The sequence below is a fragment of the Rana temporaria genome, chromosome 2, assembly GCF_905171775.1.
Source record: "Rana temporaria chromosome 2, aRanTem1.1, whole genome shotgun sequence".
NCBI classification, from domain to species: Eukaryota; Metazoa; Chordata; class Amphibia; order Anura; family Ranidae; genus Rana; species Rana temporaria.
In genome coordinates, this window is record NC_053490.1 from 448,940,283 (window position 1) to 448,952,699 (window position 12,417).

At 42.6% G+C, this 12,417-nt stretch overlaps 1 protein-coding gene across 1 annotated transcript in view; it reads right to left on the reverse strand.

The window, feature by feature from the left end:
• Nucleotides 1-12,417, reverse strand: part of PITPNM3 (PITPNM family member 3) — a 762,997-nt gene that overhangs the window by 404,154 nt on the left and 346,426 nt on the right. Inside the window, exon 2 of the mRNA XM_040338476.1 lies at nt 4,642-4,737. Coding sequence (XP_040194410.1) covers nt 4,642-4,737 — 96 coding nt within the window. The remainder of the gene's footprint in view (nt 1-4,641; nt 4,738-12,417) is intronic.

The window sequence follows — 12,417 nt, forward strand, 5'->3', positions numbered from 1 at the left end:
GTTTTAGTTTGCAAGTGTAAAACTAGGGCTGGTTTTACAAAGTGGAAAGTTAGTAACACCATGTAAAAGCCCATTCAAGCGACGGCATTTGGTATGCATTCCTGAGGGAGAACTCCACGGCAATTTGTAAAATCAAAACCGGCATGGGTTCCCCCCCCAGGAGCATACCAGGCCCTTAGGTCTGGTATGGGTCCCCCTACAATCCATACCAGACCCGTATCCAAAGCACGCTACCCGGCCGGTCAGGAAAGGGAGTGGGGACAAGCGAGCGCCCCCCCCCCCTCCTGAGCCGTGCCAGGCCGCATGCCCTCAACATGGGGGGGTTGGGTGCTCTGGGGCAGGGGGGCGCACTGCGGGCCCCCCCACCCCAGAGCACCCTGTCCCCATGTTGATGAGGACAGGACCTCTTCCCGACAACCCTTGCCGTTGGTTGTCGGGGTCTGCGGGCGGGGGCTTATCGGAATCTGGGAGTCCCCTCAAATAAGGGGGCCCCCAGATACCGGCCCCCCACCCTAAGTGAATGGATATGGGGTACATCGTACCCCTACCCATTCACCTGGAGGCAAAAAGTTAAAGTTATTAAAAACACAACACAAGGGTTTTTAAAATAATTTATTAGTCTGCTCCGGAGGCCCCCCCTGTCTTCTTTAGCTCTAATACCAGGGGGGGCTTCTTCTTCCGCTCTCCGGGGGTCTTCTCCGCTCTCCGGGGGGGGCTTCTTCTTCCACTCTCCGGGGGGGGGTCTTCTCCGCTCTCCGGGGGTCTTCTTCTATCTTCGCCGCTCTCCGCGGTGGGGGGGCCCGCAGTGCGCCCCCCTGCCCCAGAGCACCCAACCCCCCCATGTTGAGGGCATGCGGCCTGGCACGGCTCAGGAGGGGGGGGCACTCGCTCGTCCCCACTCCCATTCCTGGCCGGCCGGGTAGCGTGCTTTGGATACGGGTCTGGTATGGATTGTAGGGGGACCCCCTACGTCGATTTTTCGGCGTAGGGGGGGTCTCCTTACAACCCATACCAGACCTAAGGGCCTGGTATGCTCCTGGGGGGGAACCCATGCCGTTTTTTTCTTTGAAAATTGGCATGGAGTTCTCCCTCAGGAATGCATGCCGAGCGACACAGTCAAATTTATTTTTTTCCCGACGCAACTTTTTTACGCCGGCGCGATCCACAAAACTCGGCGTAACGTAACTTCGCGCATGCGCAGTACGGCCGGCGCGGGAGCGCGCCTCATTTAAATGGGACTCGCCCCATTTGAATAGGAACGCCTTGCGCCGGCCGGATTTAAGTTACACAGCCTGAAATTTCTAGGTAAGTGCTTTGTGGATCGGGCACTTAGGTAGAAATTTTAAGGCAGTGTAACTTAAATGGGATTTTTTAAGTTGCGCCAGGTTTTTGTGGATCTGGCCCAATATGTACACCATAGTAAACTTTTCATGAGGTTCTCCATTGTTGTGGATGTTTTTCCAAATGTGCTTTTGCTTTTTTTGTCCTGAAACCTAACTCAGTAAAAAGACATTAACAATGTGACTGTATTGTGTAATATGATCAATAGTTTACTATTAAGTGTGCCCCTTTGCTGGAGATAGAACGGTAAAAGAACAAACACATCAGGTCTCTGCAACAATCAGGTCTAAAAAAAATCTCCATGGCATCTTCTCTTGACTCAAAAATAACCTGCAAATATTGCTGTCCCTACCTCTATTTTAACACTATGGTGTATATGGAAATGTCCTTGTGCCTTTAGCACCTGGCTGGTTATATATGTGTATATACTGGATATATATACACACACACACATTTTTTTTTGGACGAGCACAGATATATCTATTGTAGTGCAGATCAATGACCAGACATGAACCTGTAGCTCTCTACAACTTGTATCTATATGCCCCATTTTGGCACTATAGCCACTAAAGTATGTTGTAAGAGAGCAAGTCATTTTAAGAGTAGAGTAGCCAGACTGACCAGAGAGGGATTAGTGTGAAGCATCTGGCCAGCTTAAACCTGAATTGCAATTTAGAAAGGGTGTATAGCAGTGTGCAGAGGGTGCATTCTGAGTTTTCTAGTGTGCCACATCCATGACTCTATATCACATCATCCCTAAAAATCTCCATGGCCCCTATTCACAATTCAGCAATATAACTGTATAATATATAGCCTGTGTTTAACAGGTCAGGAACAAGGCCATGAAATATTTGTGTAACCCCCCCCCCCGTACTTTCAGTATGGGCACTACGCTAAAGTTAGTGGGGAATGGGAGAGTTACTATGCTCCCATTCAATATTTGCTAAAATTGGGACTTCTGTCACTCCAGAAACGTCCACTGGGCCAGTCTGTGCTCCAGGAATGCAATACCATCCCTGGCCAGCAGTTGGCACCAGAGGGGTTCTGGCAGAGCAACTTTCCCCAGCAGCCAATCAGAGAAGTTTCTCCCTCGCAAGACATGCTGGGGAGGGGTATATCTGGGACAGGTGTCATGTGCTAAAAAAGTTTTGCGGGGTCCCGGTTCCAGGTGCGGCATCCACCTTCAGGGTGCGTGCATCCATGAACCCCGCCAGCAAGGCCCACCAGGCCAGAATTGCAGTCTACACAAACCCTCATCCGGAGGTAAAAGGGGACTCCAGTGACCTACTGGATCCCCAGTTCTATTGAAAGGATCCCAGGCTGGGTGCCGTTCGATTGGGGGGTCGGCTTGAGGAGAACCCAGAGGCAGGTTATCCAACAGGGCTTGAACGAACCAATCAGGGATCTGGTGACCGGAATGTTGACAGGTACGTTTTGCTGTCATCTGGTGACCTATGCTAAAAACCTACTGGGAGGATTCGCTCCGTTTATCCATCTATCTCACCTAAAGTAATCGGCCTGTGGCAGAGGCCCTAGAGCCAGGTCTGTGAGAGAGATCTGTTCCTCCCAGAAAATCCTAAGTGACACTTCGGCTGCCAGGCTTGTGAGAGGGGTCTGTCCGGGTGGGCACTTTACCCACTCCAACTAGAGTGGCGACGAATAACAGTTTGGTACTCTATTGAGCAAGTACTGCTAAATTAATATCCGGGCCTGACACTGCAAGGTTCTCCTTTTTCTTCATCAACCTGCTCTTCCCACTTAATGTTGATGTTGGCCGTGTTTGGCTTGGAATAAAGCATTGGAAAACCCTTTATTCACTGTCTGGACCTTTGCTTACTGCTTTGTTCTCCAACTGCACCCATACGCCACATTAAGGTAACTCAATATGCCGATCCCAATAACAAATCAGCGGCTCCTTCGGGGGTAGCGATACATTTGTTTAGCCGTGACAACTACCACATAACACAATGCTAAAAGTATAAAGCGTGTTTACTTTGCAACAACAATTTTCACTTAGCTTAGTGAAAAACATGAATTTGTGTCATCCACTGCCATTGACGACCTTCCTACAATTTGATTTTAACCATCCAATTACTGTATGTGCAAGAAACAACTCAGTTTTAGTATGGTTTATAGCACATGATTGGTAATTCTTTGCAAAGTGAATTTTCACCTATACACTCAAGCGCGCAAGATCCTACGGGGTAAATGACTGCGCTATATCAAGATGCAACTCAACTTAACTCAACTCATTCACTAAGCTAACAGAAAATTCACTTTGCAAAATAAAGATGCTTTACCCTTTTAGGAAATCAAACTGACCAAAAACAAACTCTCAAATAAAGACCCCTCATGCCTTGTACACATGATCGGAATTCCCGATGGAAAAATTCCAACTGACTTTTTCCATCGGATATTCCGATCGTGTGTAGCCCTATCAGAGTTTTTTCATCGGATATGCTGATGAATTCTGTCGGAGTTTAGATATAGAAAATGTTCTATTTTACTCCGATGGAATTTCGTCAGAATTCAGATGTGATTTGGCCAGGCAAAAGCCTGATCGTGTGTACAAGGCATAAGTTTACTAATCTGATTTCCTGTTCACAAAGGAAGAAAAGTGTTGAATCTAGAGGGTCAGTATAACAGACAGTCAACTAACCTTTTCAGAAGGAGGCCAGCAATGGTATTTGCCATATCTTCTGCATGATGACTATTATCCATTGAAGAGTTCACACTCTTAACTGAAATGCAAGGGTGTCTTACAGCTCTGTGAATTTGCTGTGTGAATACAGAATTCTGCCAGTCATGATCCCCCTAGGGAACACTTTTGCAAGCCTTAATTAAATAACACATCTATGTGGAACACTTTGGCTGTCTCAGCTTTTTGTCTAGAGGACACTTACTCCAGGCAACATGAAGCACTAAGCTCTGGCAGACAAATGAATACTGGATTATAAAGTACAGCACCCATCTGATTGGGGACTGGATAAACTCAGTATTTTACAGTACAAACACATTGAAACATACAAGAACTTTGTATAGATCTTTGTTGATCCCAAGCATTTTTGAATCTGCTTACTATTGACCGACAAACTTTTCAGTATACAGTGGAACCTTGTTTCTACCCATTTTGTTTCCCAAAGATACCTGATATAAGGGTGTAATATAAGTACAGATCGCAAATTTTTTTTTTACAAAAGTTCTTCCAAACTCTACAAAAAGATGTATTTCTACATTTAGCCTTACAAGGCAATAATTAGAAACAGAGTGCACAAAACTTGCAGAGTTATCTTCACTTACCTCTTGCGTCAAAGAATTCATCATCAGAGCTGTCCACCGAGTCATTCACAATTTTCTGCAGGTGCCACTGTGCCCCACTAAATCGCCGTGTTCCCCCTAGAAGAAATAATGAAAAACTTTATCATGTTTCTCACTGTTAAGAAGGAAGAAGAAGAATCTTTAAAAGCACATACATGAGAGTCATTAGTAACTTTCTAGGACTGCACCCCTCCCACCAAGCAAAGGAACCACGAAGAATGGTCCAGCTGCTGCTAAGTATGTAGAGCATTCTTAACCTTATTTTGAGAAATCAACTTTAGTTTGTGAGTATTAGTGTTGCTCACGAATATTCGCATTGCGAATATTCGTTACGAATATGGCATATTCGAATATTCGCGAATAACTCGAATTTCGCGGCCAAAATTCGCTATTCCGAATATTCGTATTTTTTCTAATTTATTTTTAAAACAGATCACATCCTAGTGATCTCCATCGACGTCTAAAAGCATTGCTGGTATGATTAGAGACCCTGGGCCGAGTAGCTAAGCTGAGGCGATCCTTTTATGTTGCCGAAAATTCGCAATCGCGAATATTCGTATTACGAATATTCGCGAATACTTTCTCCGCCCTTCTTTTGCATCAGAGCCAATCAGAGTTCTCCTACCACAGTTGTCATAGGAGAGAGTGGAGTGTTTCTGTGCGTTTTTCCAGTGTATCACATCTTCAAAGAATTTTCCATCTTTTGTCCCGTGTCATCATTTGCATTTCACCTCTTTAATGAGAATAATAACTGTTTAACATAAAGACATAAGAGATGTCAACGTAAACGGTTTACTTGGCTTTTTTTTAACTCAACAGAATCAGGGGCCCCAGTGTGCGGTTGATCTTTACCTAACTCAATACAGGTCAGTCTAGGAGAGATTTTCCAAATCTATGGTTATTCAATATTTATTAAACTAATCAATATACAAATTGGTCAAAGTAAACCCTCAAATCTATATAATAATGTATTTATTTTATTTATACCTTGTTGTTAGTTGCAGGGTCCATTACGTAAAACCACACTTTTTCCAAAGGGCAGGTGAAATTGAATGTTTCAAAATTTCGCAATCAATTTCGCATTCGCATTAGCGAAATTTCGCAATCAATTTCGCATTCGCATTAGCGAAATTTCGCAAAACATTTTTTTTATAAAATATTACGAATATTCGATTTTAGCGAATATTCAAGAATATTCGTCTATATATTCGTGATATATCGCGAAATCGAATATGGCGTATTCCGCTCAACACTAGTGAGTATCTGAATAAAAAAAAAGTTAAAGTGAACTGAAGGAAAAACTATTTTGTTTTAGTTTTGGATAGAGTGCAGAGGGATTAGAATGCTTTTCAGTTTTTATTTCTGCCTGTGTCCCTGTTAAGGAGATTCACCCTCTATTTGCCCTGTTTACCATTATTATTGAAATTGAAAGTAAAAGAAAATCCCAGATTTTGGGTAAGAAAGGTAATAGAGTAGAAATCTTCCAATGGGAACACTAGTTTTGATGACGTGGGGGTCCCCAAAGAATTCCCTAATTTTTCAGGGATTTCCTCTTACTTCCTGTTTGGCTATGAGAGCGGAAGTAAAGGGAAATCTCCACAATGGGACACAGATGGCGAAAAAAATCTTGAAGAGATTATAAGCCTCGCTTGCACTATCCAATTTTTTTGCCTATAGTTCTACTAACTAAAGTTCTCAAATTTTAGAAGAAAATTATGTCCATGGGGAAACAGATTTGTTAAATACCACCTGACAACTATTCATTTATTAGCATCCAGATGCACTGTTGTCATGGCTTGCTAGCACAGCAAGTAGCAGGGAAACCTGCCAAGCACCTTGCCACCTCATAAAGATCTGTTAATACCGCTCTTACACTCTACAAGTTTGTTTTTAATAGTCTTCTTGATTTGCCAGTCAGGGATAACTTAAAGCCATGTGGGTACATCATCTCGGTACCCACTGGATGCCTAGATTGTACACTGAGCTACATATGTATGACTTTAAAATTATTCAATTACAGCAGACACCACAATAATCCTGCTTGCATTTTTATCCAACAAACCCTAATTTATCTGTGTTTTTGACTTAAAAGGGTTGTAAAGGTAATTTATTTTTTTTCCTAAAAAGCTTCCTTTACCTTAGTGTAGTCCTCCTTCACTTACCTCATCCTTCAAATTTTGCTTTTAAATGTCCTTATTTCTTCTGAGAAATCCTCACTTTCTGTTCTTCTGTCTGTAACTCCTCACAGTAATGCAAGGCTTTCTCCCTGGTGTGGAGTGTCGTGCTTGCCCCCTCTCCACCAGGGAGAAAGCCTTGCATTACTGTGTGTAGTTACAGACAGAAGAACAGGAAGTGAGGATTTCTCAGAAGAAATAAGGACATTTAAAAGCAAAATCGAAGGATGAGGTAAGTGAAGGAGGACTTCACTAAGGTAAAGGAAGCTATTTAGTTTTTTTTTACCTTTACAACCCCTTTAAAGGAGAGGTCCAGCCTGAGCTTTTTAGGCTGAGCTTTTCCTATGGGTCACAGGAGTGCAATTCGTTTTGCACTCCTGTGACCCGTTTTCAGCAGAGAGCGGTCTGAAGTCCTCTCTCGGCTGACGTCACTGCCATCAGTCAGGGCAGCGCGTCATCCTGACTTCCAAGTCTGGATCCGCCAGCTGCCTTGATGGATGGCTGTCTCAGCGTCTCATTGAGCTGCTGAGCCACTGAAACGGCCCGCTCCCAACCCCTCTACAACTCAGCGTTCTAATAAGGAGAAGCAATGCTGACTGACAGTTAGCGTCGCTCTGCTCAGGGAGGAGTGAGAAATGAGCCATTGGCCGTGTTCGTGGCTTGGTTCTCAGTGCAGAGATGCCGGGGGACAGATACAGAATCATCTGATGCTGCATCAATGAGGTAAGTATGATTAGCAAAAAAAAAAAAACACGTCTCTTTTAACAAATACTACTGTATAACAAGGGTCCCTCATTGGTCAATAAGGATTATCACACTGGAAAGCGGAATGGCAGTTGGTAGGGTTTAGCCCAGGGAAGACAGGCCAATAAAGGAGGATTTTTCTGGATGACACAGTCAGAAACACAAATACAATGAACTAAATAAATAGTAGAGGTTTGGAGAAGGAGCCTTTGAGCATTCTCCAAAACTAGTCACCTCCCCTTGCTGACATCACGACCGCCCCCTGTGTTCCATGGCGGTTTCAGGAAGTGCGGCAACCATCTTACTCTTCCAGACCCTCAGTTCCTGCAACTGCTGGCCAGCAAAGTGATAGGGAAGACCATCCCAGGAGGACTTCATACATTGATGAGCCTGTTTACTCGGTAATCCTGTAAGTGTTTTTACCTGTTGCCTTTTAAAAAAATTGCTGACATACTGTAGAAAGTCTTAATAAACGCCTTTCTTTGTCTATCCAGAGAATGCTTCTCTTCTGTAAGTGCTGCTGGAGTGCCAGTCAGCTTGTTATCCTGCGACCTTGGATGATCCGCAATGTATATAGCACCTGGAAGACCCTTCTAGCAGAAGCACGCCTACCTAACATTCTCCACTAAATAAATTGTAGAATGCTCTAAAAAAGGAGATTTTTTTAAAACAAATTTCAACAAGTGAACTGAGAGCTACTTTAGTAAAATTGGTAAACATTTTACAATGGCAAAACTAGTAATTTTGCTGCAAAATCAATTTGTTCTGCTAATCTGTAATCAACATATGTTTGGCATGTTCCTATTAATCAACCCATTTTATGAATATCAGCCTTAAAGTGGTAGTAAAGCCTTACACTAACTATTCTTAACCACTTCCCGCAAACCATATAGCAATATGACTACCACAAAGTGGTTTCATTATCCTGACTGGAGGTCATATGATGTCGAGCAGGATAAGCCAAGGGCACGTAGAGCGGTGATCGGTGATGTGATGTGTCACTCTGACACACCGCATTACCGATCTCGGTAAAGAGTCTATGACGTAGGCTCTTTACCATGTGATCAGCTGTGTCCAATCATAGCTGATCACATAGTAACCAGGAAGTGACATTTATCGGCTTTTCCTATACAAAGCGTGGGTAGAGGAGAGCCGATCGGCTTTGAGGCCATTCACTAACACAATGGAGCTGGACTTACAGAATCATGTGACTAGGCTGGAGTAGATTAAGAATAGGTAAGTACACACATCTTTTTTACACAGGGTATGCAGGATAGGTAGAAGGAAGGGAATAGTTAGTATCAGGTTTTCCTTTCACTTTACATCCACTCCCAGTCGACTGAAAAGTACATTGGAATTCCAAGGTGGATGGGAATTATGTATTCAAATGTAATGATATGTTATTCAAAGAAAGAAACTCCAGCCAAACATTTTTATCCCTAAGGGCGTCACATGGACAGGAAGTGGGGGAAACTTTCCTTACTGGGTTCACAAACAAAAATAAAAACCAAAAACAAATATCTTCTCTATTCTCTCCAAAACGTAAATAAAAAAATGACCAGAGCAGGGCTTCTGCCACGTACACACGGCCATTTTTAATGGTCTAGAAAAAAACGTTTTTTTCAACCAGTTTCTTGTTAAGCCTGCCTTGCCTACACACGATCGTGAAAATAAAAATGCTCGAGCAAAGCGATGTGACGCACAACACGTACAACGGCACTATAAAGGGGAAGTACCATTCGGATGGTGCCACCCTTGGGGCTGCTTTTGTTGATTTTGTGTTAGTAAAAGTTTGGTGAGAGACGATTTGTGCTTTTCAGTCTGTTACAGCGTGATGAATGTGCTATCTCCATTACGAACGCTAGTTTTACCAGAACGAGCGCTCCCGTCTCATAACTTGCTTCTGAGCAACAAGCCGTACAACTGGAGGACTTAATCCAAGGATTGGAAGAGGTCACAGTGCAACTACCTTGAACATTGTCAAAGACTGGCCCCCAATTTGCTACCCCGTTTCGGTCCCAGACCACTTACCAACTCCACATTTTTCTTTGTCACCGATTGTTACATGTTGTGTTCTGCTTCTTGCACTTCCAGGAAAATGACTAACCCCCATGTGCAAAGGGGTGAGAAGGTCAGCATGGCAATGTTGACCATAGAGCAAAAATGGTATAATGAGTGATCGCGTAGGCTAGGGCCTACGCGATAAAAGGAGGGATTGAAAGGCATTATAAGGCTTGCTAGAGTTCCTCCATAATATCAATGCATTATAAGGCTTGCTAGAGATCCCCCATAGTAATTAATGCTTGTATGAAGATGTATCCTTGAACTTCTAGGATTAGTTACACAAAAGCTAATAAACAAACTTGGCTCAATGTGATTATGTACTGGCATAGAACAATAACATTAGATAAGCTGCAGTAGAAACCAGGTTTAGTCAGGCACCCAGAAGACAGATTGCTATATTTTACACACGGTGTATAATTGTGACGAATATTACTTGTATAACCTAATTACTTAAATATGATTGGCTAAGACAAGGGCGTTCCTTTATTGTATGATTTGATTATGTACAAGTATGCAGAAGAAATAAAGCCTAGTCTGGACATACCATATCTCCGTGTGGATATTTTCACTAGCCAATGCATTGGAGAGCCTCCATACATCCTGATAGTCCTTAAAGTCTGGGTCTAGTTGAACCACTTACCTTACAGTAAGTATGATTGGCCAATATAAAAAAACGTAATTCTCTTTTAATTTAATAAGTAAAATCAAAACATTTAACCATGACAAATGAAATGTATTTTGTGTGGCTAGTTATATTGCTTTCTGGTGACATTTAAACTTCAAGTATACTGTAGCTCACCCTCCTTAAAGTGTTTGTTACCCTGAAAAAAAAAAAAAAGATCCTGTTCCCTTAATCACTTCAACCCCGGAAGGTTCCTTCATGACCAGGCCATTTTTTGCGATATGGCACTGCGCTGCTTTAACTGACAATTTCGATGTTGTACCCAAATAAAATTGATGTCCTTTTTTCCCACAAATAAAGCTTTCTTTTGGTGGTATTTGATCACCTCTGCGGTTTTAATTTTTTGTGCTATAAACATAAAAAGACTTGACAATTTTGAAAAAAAACAATAATTTTTACTTTATGCTATATAACATACCCAATACATTTTTAAAAAAAGCTAATTTATTCATCAATTTAGGCCAATATGTATTCTGCTACATATTGTTGGTAAAAAATCCAAATAAGCGTATATTGATTGGCTTGTGCAAACGTTATAGCGCCTACAAACTATGGGATATATTTATGGCATCTTTTGTTTTTTTACTAGTAATGGTGGTGATTTGTGATTTTTAGCGGGACTGTGACATTGTGGGGACCAATAACACTAATACAATGATCAGTGCTAAGATAAATGCACTGTCAATGTACTAATGACACTGGCAGAGAAGGGGTTAACTTCAGGGGTGATTAAAGGGTTAAATGTGCTCCTAGGGAATGCTTTCTAACTGTGTGGGGGGTGCTTTGACTGGAGGAAAACAGAGATATCCATCTTTCCCTCTGAAAGAATAGGCAGACTGCTGTTCTGCCCCTCCCATTCCTGCTGATTGGTGCCCCAGACCCTATGCATGAAATCACGTACAGGTGCGTGAGTTTGCACAGGAGGGCCCCCTGCCACAGCATAACTGTGTGGTGCAGTCAATAACAAGTTAAAGCATGTTATACAGCACAGTGCTTGTGCTGTGTAATTTGTCCCCTGTATCATATAAAATACCTGGCAGCTCTTCTCTCTCCTCCTCTCCCACCTCACCCCACCTGTCAGCTCACACCAGTTTCCACCCCTTACCCTCCTGCTGCTATAATAATTGTTATATATTTATACCATCCCCTGTGTTTAATAAGTATATGTGCCCCACTGCATGTGTTCTTATAATAAATATGCAGATTTCTACCTTATTTCACAGTGCCTCCCAGTGCTCATGTGACTGATTGCCACTCTCCTCCTCTCCCCCCTCCTCCTGGCTGACGTCAGCAGGAGTTTTGGGCCCCTGCCGCCATAGTTGTCAGCTCAAGAGATGAGAGAGGCAAGAAGTCACGTAAGCGCCCAGGAGGCACTGTGACATGAGGTAGCAATCTGCATATTCTTTATAAAACACATGCAGTGGGGCACATGTCCTTATTTAACAGAGACTATTGTATCATATCATAGTGGCTTTACAACCACTTTAATCATTTAATTTCTCAATTAGCTTGATTGCTTCTTTAAGGTGGCTTATAGCTGTCTGGCTCTACTCATTGTATGCATCATGACTGAAATGCAAGAATAAATATATTACACAATGATCTCCATTATTTTCAATCTTAAATTACTAAACCTGAGGTGACAAATGACACACAAGATTGTGCTCATTCAACATAAAAGGCAGCAATTTTCTTGTGTTATTTCTATTATGTTCTAGATGAGCAAGAAAAGAACATACGTACTATATGACACAGACTTTTTTTCTGACTAGTTCCCTTTACAAGGGGGAATAAATATGAACTAAAATGTGAGATATTATGTATAAGGCTGGGTTCACACTAGAACACGCAGTGGCTCACAGCAGAAGTCTGGTTGGTCTCCATTCGTCATTTCAGGTCCGCTTTCATCCCGAATTTTGAGCTGAATTTGGACCTGAAACGGACCAAAAGATGCACAGGGCTCTTGTGTAGTTTGCCCTCGAGCCGCTCCAGAGATGTGTGAACCAGCTTCAAAGAGAGCCAGTCACAATCTCCTGCTATGCAAATTGGATGCGGGGAAACCGCATAAGTGTGAACCTGGCCTTAAAGGTTACT